The sequence below is a fragment of the Hemiscyllium ocellatum genome, chromosome 2, assembly GCF_020745735.1.
Source record: "Hemiscyllium ocellatum isolate sHemOce1 chromosome 2, sHemOce1.pat.X.cur, whole genome shotgun sequence".
Lineage (NCBI taxonomy): Eukaryota > Metazoa > Chordata > Chondrichthyes > Orectolobiformes > Hemiscylliidae > Hemiscyllium > Hemiscyllium ocellatum.
Genome location: NC_083402.1, coordinates 34881600 through 34899873, shown reverse-complemented (window position 1 = coordinate 34899873; position 18274 = coordinate 34881600). Strand labels below are relative to the sequence as shown.

The window sequence follows — 18274 nt, the reverse complement described above, 5'->3', positions numbered from 1 at the left end:
ACAGGGGAGATGACCACCTCTCCTCCTCTCTATAAGAATGTGCGGAGCCAGCAGTCAGCAGGAGTTGGGACGCAGTGTACAGCGGAGTTGACAGTGAGAGCCAGTGCCCTGGAAATGCCACCAGTCGGGAAAGACGGAAAGTCCGCTGCCAAAAGAGTAACACTTTTTTTCCCCACCCTCTTCACCTTCGTTTCTAACGCTGATGCGCTGATTTATTTTTCATTTCTTTCCTGAAAAAGTCTTTCTGATTTTTGCACAACCTTTGTCCCGCCATGTAATAATAATTGATTTGTTACGTTCTTTTTTGCAGAAAGAAGCGGCGCTGGCTTAACATAGATTTCTCCATCGCTGGAGAAATCCCCTCCCTATTCTTGGCTTTCTTGTCCCTCATTAATTGCCCTTTTTGCACCTTGACAACTGTCCTTATTACCCCTCAACAACTATCTTTCTTACTTCAGACCATTGTCCTTATTATCCTTAATGTCTTTACCTCTCACTAAATATTCTGTTATCCCTCACCCATCTGTCCTTATTGCCCTTGGCATAGACACATGCCTGGTAGTAAGAACACATTGCAAATCCATGGGTTTAAGCCCAGCTGTTGCCTGGCTGCTCCCTCTTCCCTTGGGAAGGGGGTTTGCATGTTCCCTCCAAACACTCAGTCTGCAACAAATATTAAATGAATGCATTCCTTCAGCACACTGGCCACTTGGTTTGGTGATATGCCAGGTTACACCCTCTGCCTCTGTGACCTGCCTTTCCTCACTGTGATGCTGGTTAGAACAGGAAAGCCATCAGTTCCCAACAGCAGTGGCCTTTTCTTAGTCCTCCCAACAAGTCTACTAATGTTCCAACTGAAATGTTTGTATAATAGCTACATTTTCTTTTATCCTGTACTTTGGTATAACCATGGATCTAATGTCTCTTCCCTGTCTTATCTCCCCAGCCCACTACATTATCCCACCTTCAAAAGTAAAAAGATTTCCCATTGGCTCTGTTAACTTAGCCAGTTGAGAACTATTTTCAAAAAAAGGGAATCTTCTGGGAATACTTGTAGGGCTGTTGTTGTCAGTGCTCATACTGATTATATTATACTCTTAAGACAAACTGTTGATGTGCTCCCATTGTTAGGCTTGAGCCAACTGCACATTGCAGTTGAGTAATGGACCACTTATGGGTATATTTATCTAAGGACTCAAGTCTCAGTTGTCTGTCTGTCCATGCCTTAAATGATGGGGGCATGATTGTAAAATATTGTTTCTGTTCTTGAATGCAGCGAACCAGTCTAATGAATCCTATTGACTATTCTAACAAACACATTTTTAATAATTGACATTGCTCTTTACCACCCATGACTGGGATAACATTTTATTGCAGGGACTTCTGGAGCGTTTATCCTCTGGGGAGGTAATTATTGGAGATGGAGGGTTTGTGTTTGCTCTTGAAAAGAGAGGATATGTCAAAGCTGGACCCTGGACACCAGAAGCAACAGTAGAACATCCTGAGGCTGGTAAGACCAAAGCAATTTGCAAATTGCCACATTGCCAATAATGCTAATGCTGCATAAAACTCTGCTCTTTAGCTTGACTTATTGCATGGCAATCTTAGCAGGTTCACAGTGAAATCAGATAAGTTCACTAAAATAAAATCTTTATGTTGAAGAAGTAATTGACATACCCAAGCCCCACCTATTTCTCATTATGATTTCTGATTCATCAGGGACAGATATCTCTGGGTGGGCTAGTTAATAAAGATAGATCATTTGTTTTAATGTTGTGATCAGGATTGCAACAGAATCTTGATATTTTGGGCAATTTCAGAAAGTTGGTCATCCAAATATGAAAAGTAAATGACTAATCCAATTAGGTGAAGTTCATTAAACTCCATTCAGCCCACCAAGCCTGCACCAACCATTCCAAAGAGCTCCCACCCTGTCCCTATAACTCCACATGGCTAATCCACCTAGCCTGCACACTCCTTGTCAGTATGGACAATTAAACATGGCCAATCTATCTAACTTGCACATCTTTGGACTGTGAGATTAAACTGGAATACCCAGAGGAAAACCATTGCAGATGCAAGGAGAATGTGCAAACTCCACACAGCCAGTTGCCCAAGAGTGGAGTAGAACCCAGGTCCCTGGCATTATAAGGCCGTCATGCTAACCACTGAGCAACCGTGCTGCCCAATGGGCTGTTTTCTTTTGAAAATAGTTTGCAGTCGAGTTTTTTTGAAAAAAATGTGAGTACAACTCCAACGTTCTGTTTCTTTGCAGTGTGCAGGTGTGAGCATTATTATACATTGTATTGTTTGATGGGTTTGATTTGACTGATTGATGTGAGTCAGATACCTAAGTATTAACAATAGCAGTCACATTCTATGCCATTCAAGAACTGAACTTACAGGCTAATATCCAGCCAATTGGCAGGTGTTCGTGGTATGGCCTTAAATTAAATATTTAAAGATTTTTTTTGCTGTTGTTTTAGTGAGACAGCTACACCGTGAGTTCCTTCGAGCAGGCTCTACAGTCATGCAGACTTTCACTTTTTATGCAAGTGAAGACAAGTTGGAAAACAGAGGAAATTATGTGGAACAAAAATTTTCAGTAAGTCTTGATTTTTCACTCTGATTCCATCTCTTCATTTAAGTTTCTCTCCATTTTCACAGAAAGGTACAGAAACCTTACTACTAAGTGAATAACTTACTGCAATAGTTGCGGATATGCCCAATAAAGCACAACCTTTCACAATAAAAGCTTTCATTTGTATGTAATAATTAAGTATAGGATGAGTCCATTTGGCCTGTTGAGTCTGCAGCAGCCCTCTGAATTAGCATTTTGCAGTATCTCCTGTCTTCTCCCTGTATCCCTGCACATTGATCCTTTCTAAACAACAGTCTAATCCTCTTTTGAATATCTCAGTTGATCCTGTCTCCATATCAAAGTTTATGTATTATAGAGTGTAAAACACTCGCCGTGTGGAACAAAAATCCTCTCACTTCGACTAATCACTTTAGATCTTTTGCTCTAGTGTTAACAGTCCTTTCATGAGTGGGATCAGCTTCTCCCCAACTATTCTGTCCAGATCACTACGATTTTGAATACCTCTGTCAAATCTCCTCTTGGCGTTTACTTTTACAAGGGAAACACTCCAGCTTCTTCAGTTTATCTTTGGAACTGAAACTCCTGTTTGCTGGAGCTATTGTTTGAACTTAAATGTCTGTCACAGGCAAAATTGGAACAAGTATCAGAAAGAGTGGGAATAGTGACTAAAGAAGGGGAATTAAGGAGGGGCAATGAAGAAAGCCATGTGTGGTATTCTCCTACAAGGAGTAGATGGTTGAATGATGGAATAAGGAGGCAAAGATGTACAAAAAGGCAAAGTCAGGCAGATTGATTTTTATAGTTGAGGAAGAGAATTTTAATTTTCAGATGCTAAGACTCTGAGAATCAATATACAAAATCAACCAGAACACGGTGCAGGGTAAGGAGGACTCGTTTAAGCTGGGAAACAAGCAGCATGATGTAACATTGCCTGAAGTTTACAAAAGAAGCTTGAGTAATAAATTTTATCCTACACTATGGCAAAAGTCAGCATACATAATAACTCATTCTATTCACTGACAAGAACAAAGAAATTAAAGCAATTTTATTGTGCCAAAAGGCATTTCAGACATATATACCAACAAATGTGTGTATCAATACAGTCTGTCTGGGTCTCGTTATCTTAACATTAACTTGAGAATTAATCTTATTTCTGTCAGAATATCTGTTTATATACATGTAAGTGTTGTGTCTGTTCTGATTCTGATTCAATGATATGTTCTTGGCTTGGAGCTTCATGAAACTGGCAACATAGTGCTGAATTATCTGAACTTTTATCTTCATATCTCTTCAAAACAGTACGAACAGACTAAGTCCTAGATATGCTGTGTATTGTCTCTTCTCTTCTGTCTTTCACTCATCCCACCCCCACCCCAACCCCAGAACCTGCTCTTGCTCGAGTTTTGAGTCGCATGGATTATGGTCTATAGTTTCTATCAAATTTTAATAAAGAAACCTACTGACTTCTGGGCCTAAATTCATGACATTCAGTGCATTCAGCCTGTGAACTATCAAGCAGTAGGTCCTTGGCTTTCTTGATACAACGTTTGGCTATAAACTTGTGAAATGAGTTGGCCGGTAAAATTGAAAATGTGAAGAAGGGCTCATGCCCAAAACATCAACTCTCCTGCTCCTTGGATGCTGCCTGACCTGCTGCGCTTTTCAAGCAACACATTTTCAGCTCTCATCTCCAGCATCTGCAGTCCTCACTTTCTCCTGGCCAGTAAAATTGTCTTTTACTTCACAAGTTGCGATGTTTTGTTATGTCATTACAGCTGGCCTGTAAAATGTTGTAGCTTCATGTGTTATCTCTTTTTTTCAGGGCCAGAAAGTGAATGAAGCTGCTTGTGACATTGCTAGAGAGGTGGCTGACGAAGGAGATGCCCTCGTCGCTGGGGGAGTCAGCCAAACCCCTTCCTACCTCAGCTGCAAAAGTGAGACAGAGGTGAAGGCTATCTTCAGGAAACAACTGGATGTCTTTATCAAGAAAAACGTAGACTTCATGCTTGCTGAGGTATAGTGTCTTTGCAATTAACTATTTCTAAATATTTATTAACACGTCTAAGAGAAAAAAATAACTTTGTCTGCATGCCTAAAAAATCTAAAACCAGATAATAGAGCAGAGAAGAAAAAAGTGCAAAAAGCTTTTGGATTATTTGGCTTTGGCATTTTTAATAGTTTTGGCAGTACTTATTTTGCACGAAGCTGCCTAATGAATTAGTTTATGTTAGTCTAGTGGGATTCATGCCAGGCAAATGACTACAGCTTGCTCTTTTTTTTTTCTTCCATCTTATGTTTTCTAAGCAAACTGATTTGGAATGTATTTTATTCATATCTAATTATCTTGTTCCCTTTTCTGATAAGGACGTATCAGTTTCCTTGGTTATTCTCTGTTCCAACCAAGCTCCAGATTTCTCATAGAGGGGCTTTGAGTTTAAAAGCTATTGCTTTCTCTATTGACCTGAAAATACAAAGTGCCATTTCTGCCATTTATTTGCAGTCCACTAACAATTATATAATTTTGATTTAGTCAATTTTCATTTAGTAGTTTAATATAACAACAAGCCAGTCACCATACACTTAAAACTTCTCAGTCAAGCAGTTAACAAGCTACTTAACCAGTATATAAATATTAAAGTTTCAGCTGTGAAGTGCACAGTATTTGTGCAAAACGGCTTAACGAAGATTGGGAAAAGCACAATTTAGTGCCCAAGTCCTGCAGGTACTGGTAACCTCTGGAATGAAGCATACCTATCAGATTTTTGGTGGGGGCGATGATCCCAAATATGCTAAGGAGTAAGCAAGTATGGCAATTTCCCACTGAAGGAGAGCTCCATATCAACTACTCAAGGACCTACACGAGGTCCAGAAGAATTTGCACAACTTAAAGAAGAGTAAAAAGGTAAGGTACAAATAATCCTGTAAAGTCGCACAGCATAGGCCATAGCTGGACATGAAGGGAAGTAATTGTTGAAAGGTATGGTCCAAAATTGCTGTAATATCGCAGAGAAATGTCAGCAATGTTGCTTTAAGCGGAACAACAGTTTTATTACCTAATTACATGCATTACCACGGCAAAGAAAGTACGTTTTAAAATGCTGTCATCCAAAATGCCACCTAATGGTCTGAACTAAACAAAAGCAGAAATTGCTGGACCACATGATCTCATGTTTAATGGCAATCCAGTACATTATAGGAGAGCATAACATAGATCCTTGTGATCAAAAACAACTTGCCACATTGGAGCAAAGTGATAGCTGATTTATTCAGTAAGGTGAGTATGGAGAGATTTGGAGACTGTAAGAGTACGTATTAGATTAATATGCTCATGAGTCTTACATCCCATTTTCTGTGGATGGTGAGGGGCTGATAATGCCCTTTTGTTTGGCCTCAACAGGCGCAAACCTATAATGGAAGTGAATGAGTGAATTGCAACATTGAAGGTTTCATTGGCTTTGGCACGGCCAGCTTGTCATGCATTATGCTGCAGAAATGAATAGACTTCACTCTGAAGGACATTGCCTCATTTGAAAGCACAGTATGACCAGCATCTCTGATCCACAGATAAAATAGTAGTTGAGCTTGTCATCTGAATAAGCCTCTTTTGTGAGGAGAATCCTCAGGGTGAATTGAAGGGCTTGTCTTTACCTGTGTGTGCCTTCTATTAGTTCTCCCAGCTGAACAAGGTACTAGTATGTAGAATGAGAAGTGATATTGAGGAGGAAGTATAGGATGAGATATTTGACACTTGGAGATAGTGAGACCTACAGATGCTGAAAAGTCAGAGTGGATAAAGAGTGGAGCTGGGAAAAGCACAGCAGGTCAAGCAGCACCAGAGGAGAAGGGGAGCTGATGTTTCAGGTCAGAATTTTTCATAAGGTCGAGAGGATGGGAGGAGGGCTGCGAAAGAGGAAGAAGGATGGGGCTGGGGGAAAGATAGGTGAGTGCAAGTAGGAGGTGGCTGTGATTGGTCAGTGGAAAGGGTGGAATGGATAGGTGGGAAGGAAGATGGACAGGTAGGGTCACGTTAAGGGGGCAGGGTGGAGAGGGAGGTCTGGGCCTGGAATTTCAACCCCACACCCCCCACCCCCATTTAGATCGCAGCCCCCTTCCCCTTTCCCAGTCTTGATGAGAGGTTCCAACCTGAAAAGTCGACTCCTTGTTTGACATAATTGCCAAACAAGTACCAACTGATACATAATGGATGCCTTGAGTGTCCTGCGTGTTAAAGTTTCTTGAAACGATGCTGAATGGTAATTTGCTACTTGTACAAAGCACTAGAAGATGTTATGATGCTGCAAGAGTAATTATCTTTACCACCATTTCCCAGTGAGCCATTAACAAGATCAATGGAAACAATTGAGCAAAGAATAGGTATCATAGGAGCAGCTCAAGACTGGTGCCATTTTTGTTATGGAGGTTTTGGGATTCAGTCTCTGGAATACTGTCTTTGTTAGTTTCAACTTACTGGGCTAAATGTTGAATGCATCCAAGAAGGGAATTCAAAGGACCTAGATGACCTATCAGGGCCAGGTCACATTTCAGACAGGTTCTGGAATTGGTTCTAGAGGAGGTGGCACCCTTTAGTAGTGTCGCTGTTCTACTAGAACCAGGAAAGATAGAAATTCCTAATGAATAGTTCCTCCTCTTGTCCCTCAGATGTAAGTCATCCACCCTGACCTGTCCTGACATGAATGAGCATAAGGTCCATTCTGATGATGGACTGGACTGCTGCTTGGAAATTCTGGCTTAGATGTTTTAAAATTTATTTTAACCCACCATGTTATGACACATGGAGCAAGTCGTACCTTGAACACATACCTCCTGGCCCAGAGCTAAAGAATACTACGTTGTATCACATGAGCTGTTCTATGCTTACAAATATCCGTTTTTATTCTGAAATGTTCTCCAGGAAGGAGATTTCATGGAGAAGCATAGGAGCAATCATTTAGCACAGAATTAACGGGAATAATTAATAGTAATAGAAGACAACAGCTGCTATCTCCATAAGCAACAAGCGATCTGTGATTATACAGCACAGCAGCCTCTCAGCACTGATGCACACAGTGAACCTTGTATATTCACTGCATATCAGTGACTGACAATGCACCCAGCAATTGGTGGTGCGTGCTACCTCACTGAGAAGTTAAAAGATCAAACATGGTGACAGCCCTGCACCACTTGCAATGCTTGATTTAATAAAATAAATTTACTTTCATTACCTTGCAATCTCCGTGTTTTCATTGGGCAGGGAAAGGAAATGTTAGAACTTGTGTCAAAAAAGTGACCAATTTCTATAGATGATTGGAGGGTCCCTGAGATATGAGTGGTGAGAGATTTGTGACTGTATTTACACAAATAGTGATTGCTGGCCATTTGGCCTTTTTTTCGACCAGACCTTCCTTGCAATTTGAGCTGCCTGTTTCAAATTTCTCAGTCTTTAATTGCCACAGAGTTGCTGCATAATGTATAACTCTCCTTCAGTCCCATAGATACTTTCACAACTTCCTCCTTCACACTTGCTGTATAGTTACTAAAGCAGCAACTTTATCATGTCCTTTCCATATTGGGCGCTACCTTTATTGCTGCAGCGAAATTTTGAAATCTCTTTGTGAAAGTCCCTAATTGTTCATAAGGTGAAGTGAGGAAAGTGGTGACCTAGTGGTATTATCATAGGCAGTTAATCCCAAGACCCAGCTAATGCTCTGGGGCCCTGAGTTCAAATCCTGCCATTGGCAGATGGTGAAATTTAAGAGTCTAATGATGACAGTGAAATCATTGTCAAGAATAATCCATCTGGTTCACTAATGCCCTTTAGGGAAGGAAATTGTCATCCTTACCTGGTCTGGACTATATGTGACTCCAGACCCACAGCAATGTGATTGACTCTTAACTGCCTAATTGGATTGGCAATGAAAATGTTGGCCTTGCCAGTGACTCCTGATGAAGGGCTTATGCCCGAAACGTCAAATTTCCTATTCCTTGGATGCTGCCTGACCTGCTGCGCTTTAACCAGCAACACATTTTCAACTTGCCAGTGACACTCACATCCCATAAGTGAATAAAAAACATTGGTTTCTATTCAATTTGACTGCATGTAGACAAAATGATGAGTTATATTTCAATTTGACTTTGTTTACATTTGCTTGTTCTTTAATACAATTGCTTCGAGTGAACCAAAGCATTTCGCTGGAGGTCAAACAATGGCCTCTTGTCATAAAATAGGTATTGGAAATTGACTTGAAGGAACACCATGTTTCCAGTTCTGCCACACACACAAATACAATTGAGTATATCTCAGTCTACAATTCAAACATAGAGAATTGGAGCATGAAAATAAATATCTTTAAGTTAATTAAAAAATGAAAGCATAGCAATCACAGGAGACGATGTGAGATATGAAGAAGTAATCATTTTCATTTAGACTAGACTTTATGTGAACCTGAATACCAGCTCAGCTTGTTAGATATCTGACAAAGAAAAATAGTACACATTAGTTATTATTGAAATTGTTCCAAATCTCTCTCTCTTATCTTAGTACAATAAATTATACTCTTCTTTGATTTTTTTTCTTAGGAACATGTTTAATTTAACATGAATATTTCCAGTAAACCAGTGTCCTTTCAATCTTCCAGTTCAACTAACCAACATGGATATGAATGTTCTTGGCAATACTTGTCAATTAAAATAAACAATTATACTTTTAGATTTTATTGACATAATTGACTAGAGATGACAGCATATCCTAGGAATCAGGTTTGAACAAAGCATGCTAATTTGGACTAAATAAAAAAGAAATGAGCAATATAGGACAAACAATCTTGCATTTCTGCAATCTATTAGAGAGCTCCAAGTGCAAAAGTTAGCCTTTTGCTCCAATGTTATGTTTTATTTTGGCCTCCTCCCAAATGACCATTGAGTTTTCTGCTCTCAAAATCATCTTGGGTATTTCCACAGCCTGAAAAGGATGACACAGATAGTCAAGTTTTTTTGCCTGCATAATTTTCTCCCACATTTCAGTATTTAAAATTATATTTAGCAAAGATGAATAATTGGTGCTTTCTACTGACATTACATACTTGTATCTAATTTTCAGATAAAATTAACAAAGTGGAAAGTATGGACCCATGTTTTTATTGGAAAACCTTTTTTTGGAAAATTAATAGCTTGTTATTTTGTTTTCCAGGAAGAGACTTCAAATGAGAAGATTTATAATAGTATTACTGGTGTCTAAATGCTGGTACTCTGTCTCTTGCAGTACTTTGAACATGTGGAAGAAGCAGAGTGGGCAGTTCATGTTTTGAAAGAATCCGGCAAACCAGTTGGAGCCACCCTGTGCATTGGTCCGGAGGGTGATTTGTGTGGAGTGTCAGCAGGGGACTGTGCAGTTAGACTTGTAAAGGCTGGTAAGGCAATTCATCCAACTTTCTTGCTTGGGAGGAGTTTGAGCTGACTCTGTAACTCCCTCCCTGCTGAAGTAGGCATTGGACAATCAATGGCTTTATCATAAAGTGATAACTAGACAGTTAAATTGAGGTCAACAGCAGGCACTCCCTTTGGGCTCTTGACTAGAACATACGGGCCATTGTCTGATACATTCAAGTCACTTTGGTAATAACTGATTTTCTCCATATTGGCTGATGGTTCTCCCTGTCAGAAATCACAGGTGATCTTCAACAAAATAATTTCTTTGAGCGAAGACCTTTTTTCTGTTCTGTCTTATTTGATCCTTTATCTTCAGCTACTGTAGGAATGAGATAGTTGCTTGCTTGTGGAAGAAGTGACTGCTTCACTGGAAGGCTGTAGAGTTTGCTGCTATTGCCATCAGCCATGAGCTTCAGTTCTGTCTGACAGTTCACTGATTGCTTAGCTTTCGAACTTATTGTTAAAAACTTGAAGCATTTTAGTGGATGCAAGCTAAGAATTCTGCAAAACAGTAGGTTTGTTTAAAGGAATTGAAGTGTATTCAGTCCAACTAGATTATCGCAGAATAGAAATTCTGTGAATCTGTTTTCTGGCTACTGCAGAGAAGGCCATTCAGCCTTCAAGCATGCTACTCATTTAGTGATGGTCTACGTGGCTCCACCCTCCCCATACTTATACTGCTTCTTTTGATTCCATAGTGCTCAAAAAAATCCCATCAACCTATCTCTTGAATATGTTGAATGAACCAATGCTTTGTATCCCCTGAGCCTGAAGTAATCCATATGCAGCTAAAGTTTCTTCTTAGATCTTAAGTATTATTAATTTAACTTAAAATCTCTAATTTAAACTAATTATTCCTAACTAACTGAAAGTATCCATAATTCTCTGCGATGGAGAGTTCCAAAGATTTACAACCCCTGAAGAATTTTCTCCCCATCTCAGACTTGAATGAAAGAATACTAACTTTCAAGTTCTGGTCACTCATTCTTGTCTCCTGATCCAAGGAAATATACCTTACGAAGCCTTTTTAAGAATTTGATCTATTTCTATTAGATTACCTCAAATTCTTCAAACCTTAAGTGATAAGTACCTCATCTACTCAATTTCACCTGAAAGGGCAATCTTCTCATCAAATGAATCAATCAATTAAACTATTGCTGAGCACCCACTAAGGCAAGTACATCTCTCCTTCCCTAACGAAACTAAATCTGTGCAAAGCACTCCCGGTTTCGTCTGTATACAATTGCAGTAAATGGCCAACGTACCATTTGTTTTCCTGGTTGTTTACTCTACCTAAATGTGAAATTCCTCTAATTCAAGCACAGGGACACACGTGTCCCTTTGTATGCCAATGTTCTAGCCTCTCACTTCTCAAACAAAGTAAAGATGATGTTTGCATTCTGATTTTGTAGGTGCTGACATTGTTGGAGTGAACTGCCATTTTGACCCAGCTACTTGCCTCAAAACTATGAAGCTTATGAAAGAAGGTTTAGAAGCTGCAAAACTAAAAGCGCACTTAATGGTGCAGCCCTTAGCTCTGCACACACCTGACTGCAACAAGCAGGGATTCATTGGTCTTCCAGAATTTCCATTTGGTAAATATTTTAATTTGCTGCTTGAATGCCTTCTGTAAAGTTTGGATTTATTGGAATTTTAGAATTCTTTTCTCTATTTGTATGTAGTTGCTGGTAGGCCTCAAGTCAAGCCTAGGCCCTTCCTGTTTGTTATTCTGCATTTCTGACTTCAGTTGCAACAGATAAGAAGTGACAGCTAGAGAAAAAATTAAGCAGGAAAATGTAAAAGATCTATGCTAGTAGATATAGAAATTGTGTCCAGTCATTTGAAAACATCAGCAAGATCATATTCTCACCCTGCTACTGAGAACGTGTTTGATTTTAATCAACTCTTACAAGGTGATCTTCAGGAAAATAATTTCTGTTTTGAATGCATGAACTTCTAAGTTTCAGTATCCTCTATAGCAGTACTGTAGCCTTCTATCCAACAAGTAGTGCAGTCAGGATGACAAATTAAACTCAAAATGAATCCTTGAATCTGGTTGACAACAGGGATCTTCCAAGTAGTGGCATAGATTTGGCTGATCTGTTAACAATGCTTCTCCCTGGTCTCAATATTCTGAATTTGCAATAGATCTTCAAACTCTAATCATATTGTGTCAAAAGCTCTCCAAGGGTAAAGTCTTCTTCAGTGCTGCCAAATGGTTTGCTACTGGCCTATAAAGTCAGACAGGAGTCCAAAAGTACTCAGTTCCAGCTCATTTAGTCTTCAGAAACTCTGAAGTTTCATTGTTTGCCTCCAGTGACGTGGATCATCCAAATGTCGGTACTGGATTTTAGCTCAGGTCCACAGATGAGAACTGAGGTTCTAATTCCAGTGAGTTTTGTACTCCCACCTTGGAGCAGTGGATGAAGAAGCCAGGGCCAGGAGCCCCTCAGTAAATCTGTATTGGCTATATAAGGGATCATCCTTTTTCATGTATGTTAATTACGAACATGGACCGAGGAATGAGTTACAGTGAGAAACTCCATTGAAGAGATGGTAAATTTCTGTTCTCTATCACAATCTGTAACTGAACAAAAAGATAGAAATCAAGCTTCTGAAATTCTCTGGAGTACACCTGGCTGCTTAAGATAGAGGGACAACGTTTTCACACAAAGTGCTATGTGGTAGTTACAACATTTAAAATGAATAGGAAAGATTTATAGAGATATGGGCTAAATGGAGGCAAGTGGGGCTAGTTTAGTTTGGACGAAGTGGACTGAAGGATCTGTTTCTGTGTTGAATGATTCTGTGACCCCTCCAGAGCTGACTGCATGGAGTTTGCAGAATCACTGGAAGGATATTAAAGTTGCATGGACCATCTGGTTGTAGACACCATGACATTGTGGGCTAAGCTGTGAAGGAAGGAGGAGAGCTTTCCTGACCTAAATTACCATGGGGAGGTACACTGTCATCCATTTATAGTTAAAAATCACACAACACCAAGTTATAGTCCAGCAGGTTTAGTTGGAAATACTATCTTTCGAAACGCTGCTCCTTCATCAGGTAGCTCCTAAAGCTAGTACTTCCAAATAAACCTGTTGGACTATAAACTGGTGTCGTGTGATTTTTAACTTTGCCCACCCCGGTCTAACACCGGCAACTCCATATCATCCATTTACAGGTGAAAATGCACCTATCACCTCATCTTGGTGCACCACCTTCCCTCCAAAAATGCACATATGGGCAGAGGCCTGACTCTAACACAAAACCACTTCTGTCTCAGAAAGGAGGGACCCCTAATAAGGCAAATCAGCAAGTGCCAGGAGCTGGCACCTCTGGTTATAGGGTTATGGTGAGAAATTGATGGAGCCACCATAGTACACGCACCCCTCCCATCAACAACTCACCTAACGAATTGCAGTATGGTTCAAAAATAAGGTCCGAATTATAAATCTAAGACTATTTTATGCGGCATGTATATTCAGGGCAGAAACAACCAAAGATTTTTCCATTTGATTTTATTTTGAAAGCAACATAGCTGTTTGGTTGCAGTTTGAGCAAGAGATTTATCACCCTAATCTGTTCTTTTAAAAAGCTCTGGAGCCACGAGTTGCCACCAGATGGGACATACACAAATATGCAAGAGATGCATATAACCTGGGAATCCGTTACATTGGTGGCTGTTGTGGATTTGAACCCTATCACATTAGGGCTATAGCAGAAGAGCTAGCAGCTGAAAGGGACTTCCTTCCAAAAGCTTCAGAGAAACATGACTCCTGGGGAAGTGGTCTGGCAATGCACACAAAGCCTTGGGTGCGAGCAAGGTATGAATAACTGGAACTTTCCTATGTACGTTTCAGAGGTGCACCAATCTGTTGGTAGTAATTTTCACTTTGGCCATCAGTGTAACACAGAAAGATATCAAGAGAGGTGTATAAGAGGCAGCTTACATTGTCAGATTTATATTATTGCCCAAAATCAAAATTATTCCAACTGAGAATTATGCTTTTAAAGAACTGAGGTGCTAATATTTTTAACTTTCCTGTTTCTGAAACAAATTTTAAAATAAAGTCAGATAATGTATGATGATTGTTAAAGCAGTGGGACTGAAAATAAATATGCAATTCATAACCATAATTTAGGCAATACGTTTCAGTATATGACTTTAAAAAATTGTTAGTACACTTTTTTTTAACCATTAAAATCATTTCAAAAGTCTTCATTACATTTGCTCAAAACTGAGCTGCTTAGGAATTTAAAACTCAGAAGGCTAGTTGTGCCTGTTCATTATCAGCCATTCAACTATTATTAACTATCATCTAATCCTGTTATTCTCTTAATTAGATTAGATTACTTACAGTGTGGAAACAGGCCATTCGGCCCAACAAGTCCACACCAACCCTCCGAAGGGCAACCGACCCTTCGAAGATCAACCCACCCAAAACCATTCCCCTACATTTACCCCTTCACATAACACTACAGGCAATTTAGTATGGCCAATTCACCTAACCTGCACATCTTTTGACTGTGGGAGGAAACCGGAGCACCCGGAGGAAACCCACGCAGACACGGGGAGAATATGCAGACAGTTGCCTGAGGCGGGAATTGAACCTGGGTCTCTGTGAGACAGCAGTGCTAACCACTGTACCACCATGCCGCCCCAATTTATACATTTTTAGACATTATTTTTACTTTCCACTGAAACTCCTGGAAGCTATAAATCTGCTGGTCTCCTCCCAGAGTATAATGACTTGTGTAGAACATGTGCGGAATTTAAATCGGTATAGCATGATATCGAGCCTTCAAGAAGACGGAAGACAAAAGATTTCCCATTGCTTTCCTAATGACCCAGAGCTAGTATCTCTTTCTGACCATTCATTAACCAACAGAGATAGTTGTCAACCACATTTGCAGAAATCTGTTGCACATGGCAATGGAAAGTAAAGCGTTTTCTTTGCCCTGTTTTCCAGAGCTCAACAGGCATATTGGGAGAAACTGATTCCTGCAACAGGCCGACCATATTCAGCATCTTTCTCAAAGCCAGATAGCTGGGGTGTGACCAAGGGGGACAAAGATTTAATGCAACAAAGAGAAGTGACAACTGAAAACCAACTGAAAGAGATGTTTGAGAAGCAGAAAGATGTTGCTGGATTAGTTGCATAATGTATCTGCCAAAAATCACCAAAATCTGTTGAAAATTACCAAATAGAGTAAATAAAGTTTGAATCCAGTAAATAAATGGTCTTGTATTTACTTTCAAAGAGCTTCTATAAATTGTTGACGTGCAGAAGGAAAATTAATTTTGACTTCTCCCACTTGGGATATGAAATTTAAGCAAATTGCCAAGCTGCACCTGTATATAAGAGTTTCTGCTCAAGTTCTGGTGAAGGATGGGGTCAGTTACTTGCCCCAGAAGTCTTAGAATACCACGTAATAAATAAGTGCTGAAAACTTCATGGCATTTTCCTGGCTCTTAGCTCATAGGTGTGCTTATACCACCAAAACGTGACAGTGTACCAAACTGTCCCCTCAACCAAGGCAGGGTGACCCTCGGGTTAAACCACCACCAATCATCTGTCTAATAAGAGAGCAACCCTATAGGACAATTGTGATTTTACCACATTCTGAAGTGGCTGCGGTTGCTGCCTGCCCATTTGACTGGTAGCTAGAAAAGACACTATGCTTTGCTTCCAAAACTTAAACATTTAGGATTCTCAAAGCTTGGATTGAAAATAATAGGGAATTCAACCACTGTAGTTTCCTGTTTTCCTCTATTCTTGGTTTATCAGGATGTTTTGAATTTATCATATGTCTACATGTAGCTATTCAGTCCATCATGTCCGTACTGGATCTCTGGAGGAACAATGCACCTAGTGGCATTCCTTTGCCTTCTCCCCATAATCGTGTGCATTTTCCTATTTCACATAAGAATGAGTGCCTGAAATGAACCTGTTTCCACCATGCTTCCCATTCCAGTAAATTCCAGATCTTAGAAACTTGTTACATGAAAAGCTTTACCTTCATGATTCTTAATTTTTTTTGCCAATCACTTAAATCTGACTTCTTCGTCGAAATCCTTCCATCAGTGGGAATGATTTTTTTCCCCATCTCTACCCTTTCCAGACCTCTTTTGATTTTGAATGCTTCAAACAAATCCTTCAGCTTTCTCCAACTTCTCCAATCAAATCACTCTATGTGACTGAATTTTCTTCATTAACTGTGCCCTCAACTTTTCCTGTCATCTTCAAAGATTTGTGCTTTTTGGCTCATCCACACCCAGGATCAACCTAGTGAAGCTTCTCTGAACTGCCTCCAATTGTATGCACCCTTCCTTAAATAAGGGGACCAAAACTGTTCACTGTATTGTAGGTGTTACCTGACGAATGCCTTGTACAGTTTTATCAGATCTTATTTTATACTCTTTGAAATAAAGGCCAACATTCCATTTGCCTTTCCTGTGCCTGCTGAAACTATATGCCAGCTTCTGGTGATTCATGCACAAAAATAATTTGCTCTGTGTTGCACTTTCTGCAGTCCTTCTCCATTTCAATAATATTTACTTCCTGTATTCTTCATGCCCAAGTACACATCCTCATATTTTCCCACATTGTATTCCATCTGCCAAGGTTTTGATTTAACCTGTTTATAATCATCTGTAGACATTTTCTGTCAATCTCATCGCTTGTCTTATCACTTTTTTTGTGTCATCTGCAAACTTGGCAATAGTACATTAACTTCCATCATCCAAGTCATTGATATATGTTGTAAATAATTGTAACCCCACAGTCCCTGTGGCACTCCACTTGTTAAATGTTCTCATTCCTGAAAATACCTCCTGCATCCCAGATATCTGTCTTCCATTAGTTAGCCAGTCCTCTAGCCATACTAATATACTACCTCCAAGACTAGAGGCTCTTATTAAGTAGCCTAATGCGTGGTATCTTGTCAAATGCCTTCTGGAAATCCAAAACATTCACTGCTTCTCTTTATCGATCATGGTAGATACCTTCTTAAAGAATTCCCCTTTATGGGGACTTCCTAATAATTTTATGTATTTCTAAATGCTGTGTTATTACATCCTTTATAACAGAGTCTAACAGTTTCCAATAACAGATTTTAAGCTAACTGGCCTGCAGATACCTGTGTTTTTTGCCTCCTTCCTTTTTTAAAAAAGGCTTTACACTGGCAGTTTTCCAATCCCTTGGGACTTTTCCAGAATTGAAGGAACCTTGAATGATTTCTACCAGTAAATCCATTATCACTGTAGATACTTCCGTTAATATTCTAGGATGCATCCCATCAGGTACCTGTGCTCTGTACATAAGCATTATTCTAAACTCTGTTATTTGCCACTTTGGGCAGATTTTTTTTTACTGAAATTGATTTTAAATGAGAACTGGGACCAGTATTCTTGTGCTGGACTTAAATAGGTCTCAGCAATTTTCACAGATGCAGTCAATTAACAGCATCCCTCACCTGCAATGTGCACAATTCAATTAAAGATGGCAGCAGTACTATACACTGAAGAGTTCCCCCAGGCCTGTGTGTGACAGCAAACCCATTGGGAGAGGTCAGCACTGCCAAGGCAGCTTGAAGAATGAAAAGGAATCAAAGCTTAGGTGTCCAGAAAATAAATTTAAATTTTAAGACTGAAATGGTGAAAATAAATTTTGCAGCCTTTCAGTGTACCCAGCTTGTGCCCTGCTTTTTCAGCTAGCTGGTCACCCCTGGTCCAGTTAACAGTCTGTCAGCAATGATCTTCTCCCCTCTGTATATTCAATGGCCTGCCTTGCCTATCCCTCTAACCTCCTCTAGCTATTTTAATGGAGTAAAACCCAAAAAAATTTTTGGTATTTAGTGGGCAAGGAGATAATGGTGTTTGTCTAATTGCAGAAGGCATCAGTCACTTGCTTGACACATGTACAACAAATTGATTCATACTGCCTAAGTCATAGTTCTTGCCTGAAAGAAAATGGAAACAAAAAAAAACAAACTGACAGGTGTGGTCTGCCTAAATGCCATTGTCTGTCTGTTCAAGATGAGACTTGGAGGCTGATTCCTTAGAGCAGACAGCTTTGCACAGTAACTGTTTCCTTCTATCAGTGCACAGGAGTTCAGCCTGCAGATTTAATGGTGACATATATCAGAACACATGAGCAGGTTAATTTTGCTATCTGAGTTTCAGGATATCACTTTCTTCCTCTTCACTCACTTTCATTAATGGATGGAAGAGAGAAACATGTAATG

General features: G+C 39.7%; 1 protein-coding gene across 1 annotated transcript; it reads left to right on the top strand.

Moving 5' to 3' along the window:
• Positions 1–55: 55 nt before the first annotated feature.
• On the top strand, positions 56–15254 carry bhmt (betaine-homocysteine methyltransferase). The gene is made up of 8 exons (XM_060835741.1): positions 56–156; positions 1378–1510; positions 2487–2605; positions 4425–4616; positions 9861–10008; positions 11440–11622; positions 13623–13851; positions 14998–15254. Exons 1-8 carry the CDS (start codon positions 115–117, stop codon positions 15188–15190), a joined length of 1239 nt encoding a protein of 412 aa, XP_060691724.1. The 5' UTR covers positions 56–114; the 3' UTR covers positions 15191–15254.
• Positions 15255–18274: the final 3020 nt, after the last annotated feature.